At 38.3% G+C, this 19,396-nt stretch overlaps 1 protein-coding gene across 1 annotated transcript; it reads right to left on the reverse strand.

The window, feature by feature from the left end:
- Nucleotides 1-11,949: 11,949 nt before the first annotated feature.
- Nucleotides 11,950-17,465, reverse strand: LOC123695714 (chaoptin-like). Its single transcript, XM_045641623.1, has 7 exons — nt 17,331-17,465; nt 17,042-17,147; nt 16,763-16,898; nt 16,575-16,685; nt 13,480-16,454; nt 12,988-13,073; nt 11,950-12,660 (listed from the first exon to the last, which is right to left on the reverse strand). The coding sequence occupies exons 1-7, from the start codon at nt 17,463-17,465 to the stop codon at nt 12,457-12,459; spliced, it is 3,753 nt and encodes a 1,250-aa protein (XP_045497579.1). The 3' UTR covers nt 11,950-12,456.
- Between the last annotated feature and the right edge of the window lie 1,931 nt (nt 17,466-19,396).

Below are 19,396 nucleotides of genomic sequence, written 5' to 3' on the forward strand. Positions count from 1 at the left end.
TGTTTCATTAAGATAACAACATACATTTTACAACGCGCCACTATTTCCTTATGACACATACTGAACAGGCAGGTGTGCCTTGTGTGTGCTTTGCCTTCGCCCTAGCATGAGAAGACCCATTAGGTAGCTCACAGGTAGCTCATAGCTGTTGTTCCAAAAGCTATTCTGTAGAGTTAATAATAAAAATTAAAAAAAGGTTAACCTTAGCCTTATTTTATATTTTGCAGAATAAAATATTCCGAATGCGATTATTGAAACAAAACAATAAAAGAAAAGAAACGCTGTGTATTAAATTATATAGTAAATTAAGAAAAACACCACCGTATACGCAAAAACGGAACATAAAACTTAATTTGCTTCGTTCAATTTCATCCGAAATTCGTTTATCCGTGTTACTGATGATTGCTCAAACCAATGCATTCGAAAATTGAGATTTCATTTCAAAATAACGCGCATCCCATTCATAACCAATGTGTGTGTGTGTGCGTGTGCTCACTGCAGCTTTGCTACATAATATATTTTATACTCGTAAGATTTTAAAATTGACAATTAAGTAATTGAATCAAGATTAAAACTTCTGTCAAAAATTCTGTCACAGCCACTTCATTATTTATGTACATTTCCATAGTCGACTCTACTTGTATTGTAAACTAGCTTCCGCCTGCGACTCTGTCCGCGCGGATGTAGGTAGGTCTTCGCGCGGATGGTTTATTATTTTGGTTGTTAAAATCCGACTTTCGGCGCTACAGGTTACGGCGCTGAATCCACTGCGGGTAACGCAACGTGTGTTCGCAGTTCTACAAAACAACGTCTATGGATAAAACTGAAAAATTAAGATTTTTTTTCTACGTATTTTTCCAGGATAAAAAGTATACATTTACACCCAGGATAATAAGGTATAATTATACCAAGTTTCATCGAAATCGAACCGTTAGTTTTCACGTGATGTCTTCACATACAGACATACAGACAAAAAATTTTTTAATCACATATTTGGGTACAACACCCCCTGCTATTTATTTTTTCAATATTTTCAATATACAGAATTGACCCTTCTACAGATTTATTATATGTATAAGATAATTCTAAATCAGAACCTCAAAGAAAATACGGTTAAATTGAACATTCAATTCAATGAAAAAATTCGTTAATGCACTCAATTTATGATTTCCCTGCAGTTTTCCATTTATTTTTCTGCAATTATTTCGTGATACAATGTGGTAAAATATAAAGGGTAACGACCGTTCGTGTTCACGTTGACATCATGTTGAGTAAGAAACCAGCACAAATTAGTTGGATGTAAATGCTAATTTGTAAGTAATTATGTAATTAGTAGCACGTCCGCACCCCGCACGTGCACTCCCCCCTCCCTCTCTCCTCCCCGGCGGAATCACCAAAGCGCAATTTGCTCGCATTCATATTCATAAGTTTTATAAAGTTACCATGATCGTTTTCAATTACCTGCCTGTTGGCTGTAACACGAACATATTCACGACTAGTAATGCAATTTTCTTACGATCTAGGTTCAGTATAAGTCAGCGTAATTGTTAAGTTTATACACAAGCGATGTGCAACTAAGAAGGTTCATGGCTGTTCTTGTCCTCTAGTCTAAAGGCCAATTTGACGACTTGCTGATGAAGTCTATAAAAGTGATAGCTTTGTGTAATACTTTTTGACTGAAACATAAGTGGTCATTTTTAGCACTTTTTACTCATAGGTAAACTCAAACAAAACTAAATAAGTTAAGAAACTCACTATAAATATTATCATTTTCTAAGTTTTCTTCAACTAGTTATAGTTCTGTATTATTGAGGAAAAAGACGTATAATTATATGGAAGGCTATTAGTTACGTCGCTAACTTATGTTCAAATAGTTAGTATTTTTACCTGAACTGACTCTATAGCCTGGTTCTTTGTTCGCTTTATGATAAATGTTCCGTACAAATTCAAGGACTTGCACTACAACCTGAACTAGAACTTTTAGTGCTTGTAAAGGTAAAGTAATTTATCAAATTACTAAAGTACTATGAATAAGCGACATCGTAATATTACACCATTTATTTTTACTTTTATTTGCCCCAAAAGAATTTGTTGTAAGTATTGTATAGAAAATAGAGTAACTAACTGTACCCACATTGTTATATCGAAATATATTTTGAATTGCTCCAAAATAAAAGCTATCTAATTTCAATTTGATTGTCAGTCATGAAATAATACTTTTACTAGATGAGTAATAGATTATTGCAATAGAATTGGGCTTGGGGTTTGATCTTCAATGCACGGTGACTTCAATGCACGGTGACTTCAAGCAGTTCTTATCTTACCTAGTTGCATGCAAGGTTATTGCAAGTTGATACAATGAGCGTCACACACGTCGGTCGGTGACAGCGCGACCAGCATTCGACACATTGCAGAGGAAGAGGGGAGGGGGGGTTTTCTGGCGAAAGGCCAGCTAGACTGCAAATTGAATGCAGTCCCTAAATCTACTCTCCAGACTCGCGAATCATGTAAAATTCATCGTGCATCGGTAAAATAAGTTAAAGTTACGAATTTAATCCCAATGCCCCATGTCTCAATTTCGTTCGTTGTGCTTGTACAGTACGAATCCACGGAACATCGTACGTTACGATGCGCAATACGCAATTATAGGTATCGGTGGGATTGTCAACTTGACTGTTCCTGCGCGCACCCGCACTCACAGCTAACTTCCGAAACGCCACAGTAATCACGCGCAGATATACATAAGTGTTAATTATTGATATATTATATTATAAAATACGAATCAACTTAGAGGTAGAGATTACAATTAAGTGGTAAAGTTGTTTCATAATTTTGCTAAAAATGTAAATACAAAACGCGCTTGAAAGTCCTCCAAGTTGGGAACACTTCAACAACACATCAACACAAATCTCGGATAATACGAGACTGCTTCGAGCGAGTGCATCGCTCGGGCACCCGGCGCTGCTGCGGAATTTCTCTCCCGTAAATATTGTCTGCGAGTTTATAGAAAGAGCGATTTAAATTCCCAGTAACTTTTGTACAAAGCAAATAATTGTGTACCGATGTGTATTTACTTCTCTTTTTACTTCTATCTACTTTGAAGTTTATTTTGTTTACAGCTTTCATAATTTTTGAAGAATTCATATTACAATAATTTACTAGTTCTTTGAAGTAGTTAAGTATCTACTATTGCTATCACTATGCTAAGATTACATTTATCTAAAAATCTATATTTCAAAACTTGTCTAATATATTGATGTCCAAGATCCCATAAACGTCAAATAAGTGAACCGGCATGGCGCCGCGGGCCGCGGCACCGGACAGCTAAGCTCGGTCACAAAGTGGGCGACATATCGCGGGCGCCGCGCTCTCCTGGGAAATCTGCCGCCTTCGCTCTCTTTAATGCATAACAAGGTAGCGCGATACCTTAACAAAATAAACCACTTTATGAACGTATCACCTGCTACTTTCCTCTTGAAAACGTCACCTCTTATATTTGTAGCAACTGTAGATGATATTGAATCCAACAAAGTTAATTAACGAACATCACACAGTTAATGATTGTAAGCAGCGCGTAGGATCATGCCTGCAGCCGACTACACAATGTAACGACGCAGTTTTGTCGGTCAATTTACGTATATTACAGACTCCATTGAACCCCCACTGTAACGTATGACCGCTCCGTTATATGCATGTTTGTTTATTAAGTTTACAATGCGACAAACTGAATTTTGGCGCTCTACACCCATGTCAGTTAAAGCAACATGGCGCTAAACATTAAGCATTTTGGATATAATTTGAATGAGACTTTATTTTTATAACTAGAATGAAACATCACAGTTAGTGTTATTTTCCAGTGTATGCTGATCCGTGCTATTTCATCTTTCGCATTTATAATATTAGTAGGATAGGATTTTATATCGATTCGAAAAGAAAGACCAGAGAGACACTAGACAAAAATTTAAAATCGAAATTCATAATATTATGAAGTTACCCATCAGTGAAAACAATATCTATTAGTATTACCTATTTGTTAAGTTAACTCTAAACACAAAATGGCGCTAAACTTTAAGCAAAGTGCGCTAAAGTAAGCGTATACCTCCTTATCACATGAAACAAGTTAAGTTTAGCAACAATATTTGCGTGTTGAACTTCGCTCATAACTTGGAATCTAATTTATTGAGTTAAATCTTATCAAACATTATAAATCGCCGTATTTTATTGGTGACATTCCCCGTCGAAAGCTACGAAGTGAATTGAAAGAAAAACAACTGTGTAGAATGAGGAACACGGCGTGTTTGCGGAGTCAGTGGCACGTGAACTCGGGTAAAACTTGAAGAGAGTTCCAGCGCTGTCCGCGAGTCTAGTGCCTGCTTACTGCGAGCACTGAGCGCTGAGGAGTGTCGTGTGTCGAGTGTCGAGTGTCGAGTGCCGCAGTCGTCTCAGGATCAACACAGGCGTCTAGGAGCCGCACATGAGGGCTCTAACTTTCTTTTATTTGTCTACATTAATGGAAACTTTATTTTTATTTGATTTCAAACCACTGCTGTGTCACTGCTCTATTATAAAATTATTATTTTATAACTACTATTAGTTTCATTTCATTTCAATTCATATTACCTAATTCATTGTAAAGTAATAAGTATTGAAGTAATAATAATTAATGACATTTTTCATTTAGTTTTTCAATTTAATGTTTCGGCTTGTAATGTTCGTACTTTAGCGTGTCTTTGACAGCGAATTTAATAAGTTTCATGACATAGCGGCTGGCGCGTAACCTCTCACCAGAAATAAAATAGTTGGAATGGAAGTGGAGAGCTCTGTTGTGTTTTATGGCACGATTATTAAAAAACTTCCCGCGGCTTGCGCCCGACGCCCGATCGACGGCGGCGGGCCGGAGGGCACACGAGCTTCTTTTTTGAAATATGAGCTTATAGATAATACTAGATCTGCCCGTATTGGTTTAATTCGTATGCACTTCGATGAGGTGCGGTCGTCAGATTTCTATTTTAATCGCTTCAAGTTTTACTTTTGCAATGGAGTGAAGAAGATTTTATTTTATTTTATTTTATTAATTTCCTTTGGTGTGTACAATAAAACTTTCACTCATTCATTATATCCAATAAGATACTTAATTAGGTATGTGTTGTTTATATTGTTCATCATAGTGACAGATTAGACCGTAGGAAGTATTGTGATTTTTGATGTGGATACAAGGCGTGTGTGTGTGAGAGGGCTACGGCCCGGGCCCCGGAGCCAACGAGCGGACGCGGCCGCAACCGGTACCGTGAAACTTTGCTCTTTACCGTGTACAGATTAAACACAACGCCGCTAAGTCTAACAACTTCATGTTTAAAACTTCGTTGGCTATTAGGTATGTTTATTCTAAACAAAAGGTGATTATGAAATTTAATATGTATATTTATGATAATTCGTCAAGGTAAGTATATAAAATATAAATGTAGCGCAGTTTGGTTTTTAATATAAAAAATTAACAATGGTAATATAATACATATTATATTATGTGGATTTTTTTGGCGTGATGATGTTTTTTTCTTAATAGATCATAAAACTATTAATTTTGGTAGCATGTTACTGAAATAGAGAATTTTAAATTTAATGATTGCTTTACATGATATAAGGTGCAGTAAATAGTAATGCGAGCGAAGCCTGGGACATAAGCTAGCAAAATACAATCCCGATGGGAGGACTTTATGAAGCACTTTATAATACATCGAACGCCTCATAAGACACACATGTGTACGATACGGGAGAGGGTCAGGAACTCAGGAGCGCTGGCTTTCCGATAAAACAATTTAACTTTTACGACTTACAACTTTGTATCGCCGCGCCGTTATCCGAAACTACGCCGTGCGACTTCCGCTAGCTACGAGCTTTCAACTACAATGAATAAGGAATAGCGATCCACAAGTACATAAATCCATACTAATATTATAAATGCGAAAGTAACTCTGTCTGTCTGTCTGTCTGTCTGTTACTCAATCACGCCTAAACTACTGAACCAATTTTCATGAAATTTGGTGTACATATATTTTGATACCCGAGAAAGGACATAGGCTACTTTTTATCCCGGGAAAATGACGCAATCCCGGAAATCCCACGGGAACGGGAACTATGCGGGTTTTTCTTTGACTGCGCGGGCGAAGCCGCGGGCGGAAACCTAGTCAGTTATAATTAAGATATGGATTTTTTGTATAGTAGGATTAACTAAGTAATTTTCTTATCGTAACTCAATGCTGCAAGAGGCAATTAGGTAAGGGAGCGTACGTTGCACGTTGTTAGGAACGAGCGACCGTGAAGCTCTGCACTGGACTGGATCTGATTTGAATGCTAAAAATTATCACTATTATGTAGTTAAATAGAACAATGTATTAAACAGGATAGTGTAATCTAAGGTGTATACTTTTAAGTTCTTACATGAAAAGGAATGAAATAATTAAAGAATTATTGTTTTTCGTTACGTAATTGAACAAATGAAAAAAAGTGTTTTATGTTTGAAGATAATTGTTTGTCTTTAATGAGATGAAAGGTATAAGTACAAATGTAGAACGAACGATCTCACTACTTTAAATTTAAAATTTAAGTTTAATTTAGCATTGTAAAAATGTAACTTCTTTAATTATTTATCTGTTGCTCGGTTATTATATTATGATGAATGAATGCTGGTTTTTATCTATAATTGTCTTACATATAAGAACCATTTACCAAAAGATACTGCTAATGTCTGTATATGTTGGATATTGATGAATCAATAAACAATAAATAAATAAACACACACTACGTCGGGGGCAACAGCTTGTACAGAATCAGCGGATGCGCTTAGCTTATCAGAGCGTGAGATGAGTGAGGACTGCGGCCGCTCAGCCTCCTGACACACATCTCTAACCTCGACGAGACTATACTCTAGCCTCTCTGTCTATACTCATACATTGACCCCATGATCATTCATTTATAATAACCAGAGGTAGACTTTAACTGGATGAAGTTTTATCGTAGTTTGATGATGATCGTATGATATCGTAGATGTACTTTGATCTATTGGCCACATCATGATGTGGTTTGAAGAGATCAATGATAAGAAATCGTTTCTCGATATCGGCATCTAAACGCGCGCTTTTTTCATGAAATGATCAAAATTGTTTGATCATATCGTAAAGTAGTTAAATTAATCATTGGTAGAGACGCCGCAAGCGCCGTATTTATGTGTGAAGATGGCTGCCGCTGACGAAAATTTTATTATTCGCAGTTAAAATCTTCATAATTCGTTTAATTACAATATGAAGAAATTCATAGCAAAAAATTTACGACGAAGAGAGTTCGAGTACTATGGAAACTGCGGATATCTTATATTAAAGAAAAAATGCGTCTAAAATCCTATAACTATATGGGAACTATATTTTCTATCAGCAAAATTTATATTTGTCATCAAGTTGTATCACCTAAGTAATAAATAGATCTATCACCACGAAATATTTTCGTTCTCAGATAAACAAAAATTGTTCCCAAGTATGAATTATCAAATTAATGTTAATATATGTGTAAAATAAGAGATCGTTAACCAATAAAATTATATTGCATTACATGAATATAAACTTCGTTCTTATAATAACAGTTTTGTTACATAAATAATAGGTCTGTGCTCAAAATGGTAGATCTGTCACCAAATAAATCGATTTTCGATCCCTGACTGCGACTCCTTTTTATTTGATACTAGCTTCCGCCCGCGACTCCGTCCGCGCGGATGTCGGTCTTTGCGTGGATGGTTTATTTTCTCCATTTTGAGTAACTCGGACAATGACATCTTATAAATATCTATTGGACCCAAATACGGCTAGGTCTATAATAATACGCAACGTGTGTTCGCGGTACCTACTACAGAACAACGTCTATGGATAACTGAAAAATTGAGATTAATTTTTTTCTACGTATTTTTCCAGGATAAAAAGTATCCTATTTTACGCCCAGGATAATAAGGTATAATTATACCAAGTTTCATCGAAATCGAACCGGTAGTTTTCACGTGATGTCTTCACATACAGACAGACAGACAGACAGACAGACAGACAGACAAAAATTTTTTTAATCACATATTTGGGTTTGGTATCGATCCAGTAACACCCCCTGCTAGTTATTTTTTCAATATTTTCAATGTACAGAATCGACCCTTCTACAGATTTATTATATGTATAGATTTTGTCACCAATACAGTAGTAACATTTTATTTCGTTCAGATATTAAATTAATAGTATTCGTTATCTAAATTGATACATCAATTTATAATTTTAATGAAAAAATGATCAAAGGGGCGGAGACAAATTTTGGCGCTCTAAAAATTGACATGTGCAAACATATTATCGGATTAGCCATACGCTTAAAGCTGGCCAACCCCCCACCAGAAGCAAAAAATGTGCTTATCGGCCAGAATAGAAAAAGGAATCGAAGGGCGCCCCCCTTCGAAATCCAAACCAGCGCTGATTATTCAGTGATTATTGTTTTTTAACAATAAATATTGATTCTTTAACTTTAATTAAGTGTTTTATCTACAATTATGCTAACCATTAGCCAGCTATTAAACCAGAGCTGATTATTCAGTGGTTATTATTTTTAAGAATAAACTACTAACTTTTAACTAAATTTTAACTTTTAGTAACATAATATGATTGATTGGTGATCTCTTTAAATTAGTTTGCTTAAATACTTATTAGGATACACCTATTATAATACACACAAAAACATTTATTTGGTACTAGACCTTATATCTCAGGATTTTAGGTGATTTATTGTGGAACTGATTTTGAATTGGTTGGTGACTACATTTTGGTGACAGATCTACTATTTTGAGGACAAACCCTATTATTTAAGAAACACAAAACTAATTAAATTGGTGATAGCTTAAATGATACCCTAACTATATTTATATATCCTACTATGTTATTATAATTGTTTCTTTTCTAAAGAGCGATTCGCTTCTGGCACTCGCCGGCCGCTGCGGTGGGACGCTCGCTTTGCTCGCTCGGCACGTGCGTTGTTTCTCAAAGTCTAACCTAACCTAACCTATTTCCTATTACATAAATGATTTGCTTCTGGTACTCGCCGGCCGCTGCCGCGGCACTAACTTAAATGACAATAAACAATTAGTTCTTAAAATATTTTGAATTTTTTAAATATTTTATGGACTGCCAATATTTTATACGATCTGGCCAAAAGACTATTACACATCATGAAATGCGACCATTTCGTGAAAATTTGATCAATAATTTCATGAAATGAGCAAATCTACGATATGGCCACGACAAATACTTGATGTTATCGTAATTCGTAACTAGGTGCTTCGAAACAACTACGTATAACCACGGTTAACTAAATCCAAACTACGTGTATTAACTATTTTTAAACCTTCACTGACTGCAACATAAGCTACTTAAATACACAATTTTAGCATTATACTCAAACTGTATAATAAATCAAACGTTAAACTGCCGTTAGAAAAAGTTGCCTTTATTAAGTTAAACGTTGAATAATTAGCGTTCAAGAGCTGTCGTATTCATTTCTAATGTAAAAAAAAAATGTATACAGCAGTTATCGCGGTCGGTGTGGCGAGTGTCGAGGTGTCGAGGTGGCGACTTGCGACACATTTGCATAATTGTCGCGTTCAACGCCGCCCACGCGATCGCACCTAGCGCCTGTTTTACATAGGTGACTATACTAGAGGTGTAAAATTAGTTTTCTTACTCCAAACGGAGCAAATCGAGGGAACTACAAAAAACCGTTGTGTCTCTGCTATACAGAGAGGCATATGCTGTAGTGGACTACTAATCACGAATACGGATTTAATATTTTAATGTATTTATTATATTTTAAGTTTTAATTTTTTTTAATGTTTATTGTTCTTAAAAGTGTATTAACTAGTTATAAGTGAAAATTTGTAAAAGTATTTGTGATTAAAAGTATTTTCTTTCTTTCTTTCTTCTTTCTTTCTATATTTGACAGTTTCATATGGGTTGACATAAAATTAATAAATAATTTTTCATGAATTTTCGTATAAAGAGTAAATATATTAATTATTGTACAAAACCCGCTTAAATATCTGAAAACTCAGCGAAACAATTTTATGTTTTGAAATACTTCATGTTAAAATAATTGAGGAACAAAAAAATAGAGAACATATCCAAACAATTACAGCGGACAGAGACTTAATGATCGATCGTTTAATGTAATGGTTGCTCGTGTCAGCGTGTAATTAAACTGCACTTTGTAGTCAAAGCGGTGAGCAGCGCGGCTCTCCAGTCTCCGCGCTCGTGGGCCGGCGTGCTACGCGTAGACAGCTGCGTAGGCATGCTACGAACTGGGAGTTGTAGTGGCTACGTAGTCAAAATAATAATAGAGTCATGGGAAAGATTGGGTACCTTAATAATTAATTACCATAGATGATAATATAATACTATACTAGGTATTAACATTTTCTTTTTTTATTATTATTTTATTTATTTATAAATTTTATTTCAGCTGAATTAATGCGATGAGTATAAGTACCTAATACATAATATTAACATTACAAATTATAAGAAAATCGAAATGACCAATAGACCAAAGTTCTTTAACTTTTTTGAATGTGGTAACTAATTCAAATAAATATACAGGGTGACTGGAAATTCGACGTGATCCTTCAAAGGGGTTATACTAGAGGTCATTTGCAACAAATTAAGTCCAGTTAACCAGGGGCAAAAATGGATGGTTATTGAGCTGACGGTTTTTTGATTTTTTAGAAATTTACTGCCTTTTTACCAAAAACAATTAATTATGAAAAAACTACTACACTGTTAACATTCAATTGATATTTTTTTGAAAGCCGAAGAATGAGCGATCACTTTAAAAAAAAAACTTGCATCACATTTTCTTTTTAAGGTTCAGGTTTTAGCTCAATAACCATCCATATTTGACCCCTGGTTAACTGGACTTAATTAGTTGCAAATGACCTCTAGTATAACCCCTTTGAAGGATCACGTCGAATTTCCAGTCACCAGTAGAATGAGTGTTCTATGCTGTTATTATCGGAAAATAAGTGTAGATTTGCTATAAAACAGCGACTATATCCAGAAGGGATCAGGGAAACTTTTGTAGGCGCTATCACGGCGCTATTCATATTACATATTGAGCTTGCTTTTTTAAAGCTTGATATTAATTGCATGTGATATTGAATGGTCTGTTGGTTACAAAAAATTCAACAGTCCGTAAAAACTAACAATTAATCTTATTTTTTTTATATTTATGAATTATCTAGCTGATATACAAAAATCAAGATGTTTGTAGTGCGCGCTGCGGTGACGTCACAGCGGCTGTCCGTCACCTGCGCCGCACCTGCCGCGTGTCGCGACTCGGCTCTCACACTCCATTCATAGCATGTTATAATAATATGTATCGTGGTATTCATTTAATAGCCTCATAAACAGTACACAAACTATATATATTTTTATCGAATAAAAAAAGTATCAGAGGCATTACGGACATTACATAACATTAGCATTTATTATCCTAATCCTAATCTAAGTAAAGACAAATTCTAAGACCAAAAATCAATAAAGTTCGGTCAGCATTTTTTGCAAATGATAAATATAAAAATATATAAATTGATAAATCCTGAGATATATTTATAGAGAAAGAGAATAGAGATTAGTAGGTACTTATTGCTGAGTAGGATTTTTTTATCTGTGCAGTAGCAGTTTCTGCACTTTTATGTGCGAAATGGACACAAAACGTATTTAATATTTCAGAATACAAAAAAATATTTAATTGCTTCACTGTAATTAACTTTTTAAATTTATAAACAAAAACAGCGATCGTTTTCAAAACATCGTCGTCAGGTGTAGTTTGAACGCTGTAATATAATATAGTTTCCCAGGTAATGCAATAAATAAAAGCTCATTTTATTATGAAAATATTTAATTCGTCTCTTATAATAACCAATTTCAATATTTACATCTTATTTACATCTATAGTAATACTGCGAGCGCGCGAGCGGCGCCGCAGCATCATTGACTCATCAAAAAGCGATTTTGTGTGATATTTTGTGTAAAATGTCGTTCAAAACGTTTCGTTGTTCGTTTTAGAGTCCAAGAACGTTTTCAGAAGTTAAGTATTTATTCATACAACTCACAAAAAATATGAAGAAATGCTAAATTGTATAGTTTACAATTCAAGTTTTTGTCAAATACAATAATTATACAGATACAGCCGAAAGGCAGCGTTTATAAGCAAAAAGTAACTAAAAAGAATGGAACATATTTAGATAAAAATTAATTTAAAATCCGCACGAACTTGCTATAGAAATAGCATTATTATTTCAAACTTAACAGGAAAGAGTTATCACAAAGGTTCTCATTACGAACACACGTACAGTCACATCGCACGCTATCACTTTAGAACGTAGATTTTTCATTATCTGACAGAATGAACGACAACCACGGCCGGAAGTATAGAGAGAAGTGTGCAGGGGAAAGTCCTCTTGGAGGGGCTGGACAGGGCGCTGGCGTGGCACTCGGCCTCGTCCACGTGCTGAGCCAGCAGCGGCAGCCGGCGCGCGCCGCTCGCGCACGTGCTGGCGCCCGCCGCCGCCCGCGCGCCGCGGCTGTCCCCGCCCACCTGCTTGCCATTACCAGCATTCATTGATATATCACGGCATATCATTATGACATCAATTTATAAATATTAAAGAGCAAGGTTACTTTTATAATATTACTAGCTTACCGCCCGCGGCTTCGCCCGCTTTATCTAAAGCCTAATAAATTACTATTAATACTAAAACCTTTCTCTTGAATCACTCTATCTATTAAAAACAACCGCATCAAAATCCGTTGCGTAGTTTTAAAGATTTAAGCATACAAAGGGACATAGGGACAGAGAAAGCGACTTTGTTTTATACTATGTAGTGATAGTGATTTTAAGGAAAATATTGTCCGAGTATAATACCTCCGTAGTCCAACGTCGCAGCCAACCTCCCACCCAAGACGAGGAACATCCGCATCGAAGGGGATTCCCGGAGAGAGACAAACCACCTGGTTAAAACTTAATATTTGATAATCATATACAATCTCAAAATCTTTGAGATGTATTTAATGTTAATGAACCATAAAAGTTGTTTGCCTTTCTATTAAATACTAGCTGCTCCGCGCGGTTTCACCCCAGTGGCCCCATTCCTGTTGGTCGTAGCGTGATGATATATAGCCTATAACCTTCCTCGATAAATAGGCTATCTAACACCGAAAGAAAAGAAAGAAAGAATTTTTCAAATCGGACCAGTAGTTCCCGAGATTAGCGCGTTCAAACAAACAAACAAAAAAACTCTTTAGCTTTATAATATTAGTATAGATATATATAAAAGTTGTTTTTACATAAAATAGAATTCCGTAATTCATTTTGATAAACAGACATATAACCATAATATTATACAAGTACAATTACCTGGTAAAAGTCTCGTAGCGTATCGGTTCCAGCCCGTATGGTTCGGATAAAGCACAGCTGGACTAAAAGTGGTAAGCTGGTTATCGCTAAAGTCGAGCGCGAGGTGCGGCACGCGCGCGAGCGGCGCGGCCAGCCCGGCCGGCAGCGCCGCCAGCTCCGAGCCGCTCAGCCGCAGCGCCAGCGCCCGCTGCCTGCCCAGCCCCGCCAGCGCGCCCGCCGCCACGCGCCGCAGGGCGCGCCCGTGAACCTCCACCGACCGCAGCTTCGGGACTGCCACTTCCAACAGTTGCTTGTCTAGCGTTCCGTCTTGTATGAACAAATTTAACGCCTCCAAGTGTGGAACGGCCGAAACTATTTCGGCGATAGGCAAATTACGACCCGGAATCACGGGGGACTCGAGACTCAATGACCTCAGGGAGACCAACGGTCGAAACGCTTTAGGCTCTATCGCTTCTAAATATCGCAGACCGTACATTCGTAGATGTAGAAGATGAGATAGACTATCGTAAGCGCTTATCGGTATCCGTACTACGGGATTGCGCGATACGTCTAAGGAAATCAATCGAGGCAATCCTGCCCACATCGCCGGTCTCAAGGACGTGAACTTATTGGCGGAGATGTCGAGCGCTCGCAAATTAAACAGATGACGCACGTCACTTTCCCCGTACGATGCGATATAATTGTTACTTAAATTTATTTCAGTGAGATAATTGAGCGGCAGTTGAGGTATACTCTTCAGACCGATACCAGTCAGGGAAAGCCGGCGAAGTCGTGGCGCGTTGTGAAAGAGTTCCTTGAAGTTAGTTTTGATCGCGTTGTAAGAAAGGTCGAGCCGACGCAGCTGTGGTAGACCGGCAAAAGTGTTATCCGAGAGTACGGTCAAGGCGTTGCGGGCTAGATTGAGTTCGTGTAAAAAGGCAGTCGCGTGGAACATCGCGACGTCGAGATACTCGAGTCTGTTTCCCGGCAGCTCGAGCCGCCGCAGAGTGAAGCCCACTTGAGACAGCGCGCTGCTCGGAAACAGAGCGAGCTGATTTTCTCCCAAGTCTAAGTACTCAAGGAGAGTGTTCTTAAAGATGTCGCGAGGCAGGGCTCGTAGAACGTTGCTATTAAGTTTTAAATGACGTAGTTGTCGCAAATTGTGGAATTGTTCTACGAGTAATTGCGAAATACTGTTATGGGATAGATCCAAAATTTGTAAAGAATTCATTTCGAAGAAAGCTCGGCGGCGTAGCGCACTAATACTATTATTTTGAAGATGCAATATATCCAGTTTTATTAAAGACGAAAAAGTGTAGCTTTCGATATGCATTATTCTATTGTGTGAGAGATATAATTGTTTAACGTGCGCCCCTAAGGCATCAAAAAAATTTCTTGGAATACTTTCTAACAAGTTATGAGATAAATCAAGAACACGAATGTGTGCATCACGTCCACCTATTAAGGAAGCGATGCGGTTGTAACTAGCATTTACGGAAAGCTGCGCATCGTCAGCGGACACATTGAGGAAGTAGCGCGTGGAGAACTCGGCCAGCTCGTTATTCTGCAGCTGCAGCGCCTGCAGTCGCGGCAGCGCGCTGAACGCGCCCTCGGCGACGAACTCCATGCCGTTCGCCGCCAAACTTAAATAAACCAAGTTCGGTAAATTTGCAAAGCTCGATTCGCTTGCATTGAGTATGCGGTTGTAAGATAAATCGACACTTTGTAGATCCGCTAAATTAACGAGAAACTCCGGATTCACTCTACTTATAAAATTGTACGACAGTCTTAACTCTCTTAATTTATAAAAGCCGCTCACTTCCGTCACTTCGCTCGGGAATTCAATTATTTTGTTAAAATCTAAATTGAGATATTCTAACGACGGAAAGTTTTGAAAATCCGCAGACGAAAAGTAATGAATGTTATTATTATCTAATTTCAACCATTTCAAAGTTTCCAAGCCGGAACCGGCGGGGAAATCTCCATTGAAAAATGTGGAAGACAATTCTAGGACTTTTAAGTCGGTGAGATTGGCGAATACGACTTTTTCGACGAGGTACAAGTCGTTAAAGCTGAGGATGAGCTCTCGCAGAGGTAGCGGCGGGAAAGACCCGGCGGGCAGGTGCGTGAGGCGGTTGGCGCGCAGACTGAGCGTGGCCAGAGCGTCCGCCCACGGCCCGAACGCGTCGGCGCTTACCTGCGAGATCGCGTTGTAGCTCAGATCTAGGAACACTATTGACGCGGAAGACATATTTTGTAACGCACTCGGGAACTTTGACAAAAAGTTGCCGCTGATTAACAAAGTGTGCAAATTCGGTGGCAAATTCTCGATATCTTCCAAATCATTGTAAGCGACAGAAAGATATCGCAATCGTCCCAATTCCTGGATATTTGGCGGAAGTTTTGCAATCTTGTTATGATCCAGCTCTAGGCGTTCTAAGCTGTGCTTCAAAGCGTGCACCATAGCGTTCGATAAATCACTAATATTATTATAGGACATTGACAACTTTTCCAATCGTCCAAATTCTAAAGCTAACGGAGGCACAGCTGTGAACTCGTTCAAGTCCAAAATTAATTGTTTTAGTTGATAGCCGTGTTTAAAGTCAAAGTTAGAGCTGTCGGTGAGTTCGTTGTGGCTGAGGTCTAGAGAGTCGATCTTTGGGCGTTCAGACGAACAGGAGTGATTTGAACGCGGCCGAAGAAGGTTGTTGCGAAGGTGCAGGTGGCGCAGCCGCGAAAGCGAAGCGAGCGCTTCGCAGGGCGTGGCCGACAGCAAGTTATCAGAGAGCCTCAGAAGAACGATACTCGGTGGTAGAGAGCGTGCCTCTAGTTCCCTCAGGCGGTTCCCATCCAGCTCCAGTTGCACCAGCTGTCTTAGAGATGAGAGCGCGTTCTCTCGAATGACGCATATTTGATTGTTACTGAGCGATAAACTACTCAGAGAATCCGACAACCCTCCCCAGTCTATATCCGAATCTAGGTCACTTATGAAGTTGCTGAAAATATTTAAATAAAAATGTAAGAGGTATGCTATTTTGAAATCTCACTTTAATTGACTAGAATACAATCGAAAATAGGAAAAAATAGAAAAGGTGTTAATCACTTACTCGACTTACTTTTGTAAATTGAGCCAGTTCAATACTCTCAAATGTTTAAGCGCCTCAATAGGTATATCTGTAAACTCATTGTATCCTAGATCTAACGATGCAAGCGTGGTAACCATGGGCCTACAAATAAATTACAATTTTGTTATCTTATTAACAATGTGAATGTCGTTGAATACATAAAAGTATTCGTCACTTACGTAAAGACGTTAGACTCGATGTGGTGCAGCCGCGCGGCGACCAGCACTAGCGTGCGCAGCGCGCGCGCGTCCAGCGCCGACTCGCTCAGCGCGCCTAGCCGCGCCGACCACAGTGACACGTGTGCCGCGCCGTCCTCTACAATATATCATTTGAATTCAATGTGCTGCACCCTATCTCAGCTCTAGATTAGGCTTCAATAACAACTTTATATTAAGAAAAGAATAAGTATACAGAGATAGATAATATTTGTTTGAATGAGAATACCGGTGTCGGGAAACCTGTAGAAGGGCACGAGGTCGCAGGCGAAGTGGTCAGCGCGACACACGCAAAGCGCATTGGCGGCGCAGGCCCGCGGCGCGCCGGCTGCGCGTAGCAGCGCCGCCGCTAGCGCCACCACGCACCATGCGCCCTGCGCTACGCCCGCGCCCTGCACGTACATGCTAACTCAATGTATATAAAGAAGAAGAGATGTTCAGTGATTATATTAATAGAGATTATGGAGTTCCGATACAAATCATTATAGAGATGTTTATTAGACAAGGGATGAAAGGGTACCTACAAGCTTACGTTGCGGCTAAATAACCGTGCTTCATGCAAATTCGCTACAACAGCGCTCGTTCCTCGCATTATATTCATCGCGACATTCGCATGTAAATTTATAACATTTTCATCATAGAACGCGTTGTCTGCTAAATTACACATTTCGGTAATCCTAGCGTCAAAAATGACGATCTTTTTCTCAATTGCCGATTTTGCATTTGGCTAAATGAAATTACTTTTTATTTCATTGCAAAAACAACAAAAGCGTCTCATATATAAAACAGAATTTGTGCAATAGTCAGACAATAATTTACTTATGTATGCGTAACTAAATACTAAATAGTAAGCAGTGTGTAGTGTTTGTTGTGGGTCGGTACTTGCAGACAAGTAGCCCCGGAGGATCTCCTCAGGCCCGAGACGAACAACAAACTTGTATCGCTGTACGATAAGCCCTTTCCCCCTCTTTCCCCGTTTCCCAACCTTCGTCCCAACGGCCGCAAACTTTCGCGAATATCGCTGTCGCTATAGGCCGCGGGCAATCTCACGATACACTTTGTCAATTGTCCCCCGGCGAAATATTTTTTAACAAGAACTTATATAACACGTTTCCTTTTTTATTTATATACGTATATATACAGTATACACTCCTAAGATAGACTTTAGGGCATGGAAATTATTGCAGCTCCTCTATATATTCTGACCGATCTGCTTAGTTAGTTAGTTGGTAGCGACCAGACCCTGCCTTTGAAGCCACAGCTTCGTGGTTTCGATACCCAGAGCCAATAATTGTGTGATGAACATCGATGACTCTTTATCTGGGTGTCTCAAATATAGGGTGTCCCAACAAGAACGCAAGATTTAAATTTGGCGCCATTCGAAGTGTCATTGTTTGACATATCAACAAGTGTAATTTTTTTTAGTAGAAGGTTTAAGGTTAGTAAAAATGGAACGCTAAACGAAGGATCAACGCATTCTCATTGCAAAATTTGTTTTACCAAAATAGTGAAAGTTTTGCGGCTACAGTACGAAAATTGCGATCAAAGAAATTGCGATCAGTAAAAAGAGATTAATGGAAAAATTTGCTGAAACTGGGTCTGTTAGTGATGTAAAGACAACAACGCGCCTTCGACCAGGTCGATCAACCGAAAATATCGCAGCAGTACGTGATGATATCGCTCAAACTCCATCCATCTCAATTCAACACCGAGCTCCAAAAATTGGTGCTTCCGAATCCACTATGCAGCGAATTTTGACGAAAGATTTGCGTCTTGCATGCTGGAGGGGATGTGGTTTCAACAAGACGGCGCCACATGTCATACAGCCAGAGAAACAATACAATTGCTGCATCAGTCATTTCTCGGTCGTGTTATTTCACGCTTTGGGGACCATAATTGGCCACCTAGATCATGCGATTTAGGGGTTTTTTTGAATTCGATGTTTTATGCAATTAAGCCGACGACGACTCAAGCCTTAAAAGATGAAATTGGTCGCTGTATTAATGAAATACCACAGCATTTATGTAAAACGGTCATTGAAAATTTCATTAAAAGATCGCGTATGTGCCAGCAAAGCCGCGGCGGCCATCTCCCTGATGTATTGTGCCAAACATAACCTCATCTTGTCTACTTTACGATATAATATAGTTTTCACAATTTTTTTTTAAATATCTGCGTTTTATGTCAAATTTAAATCTTGCGTTCTTATTGGGACACCCTATATATATATTTAAGATTATAAATGTATGTTTTATTTATCCGACATTTGGATTCCCTAACACAAGCGATAAGCTTAGCATGGAATCAAATCGTGCCGTGTGTGAAATATGTCCTGAAATATTTATTATTTTATTCTGGTGTCAGCGGCCAGTGTTAGTAGCCATACTCCTCGGAAATGGTTTCATCGATTTCTATAGTTTTAAGGTGGCGAACCTCAAAAGGAAAAACGTAGGTACATAACCCCTTATTGGATCACTTCATTGTCCATCTGTGTTTTAAAGACCCTTTTACTCAGGAATGAGCTTAATATTGAATAGTAAAGCCTACTGTCTCCTGAAGCTTTGAAACAATGGCTACGCAATCAAAACCGTTTATGCT

This window comes from Colias croceus, chromosome 11 (genome assembly GCF_905220415.1).
Source record: "Colias croceus chromosome 11, ilColCroc2.1".
In the NCBI taxonomy this organism is placed as follows: domain Eukaryota; kingdom Metazoa; phylum Arthropoda; class Insecta; order Lepidoptera; family Pieridae; genus Colias; species Colias croceus.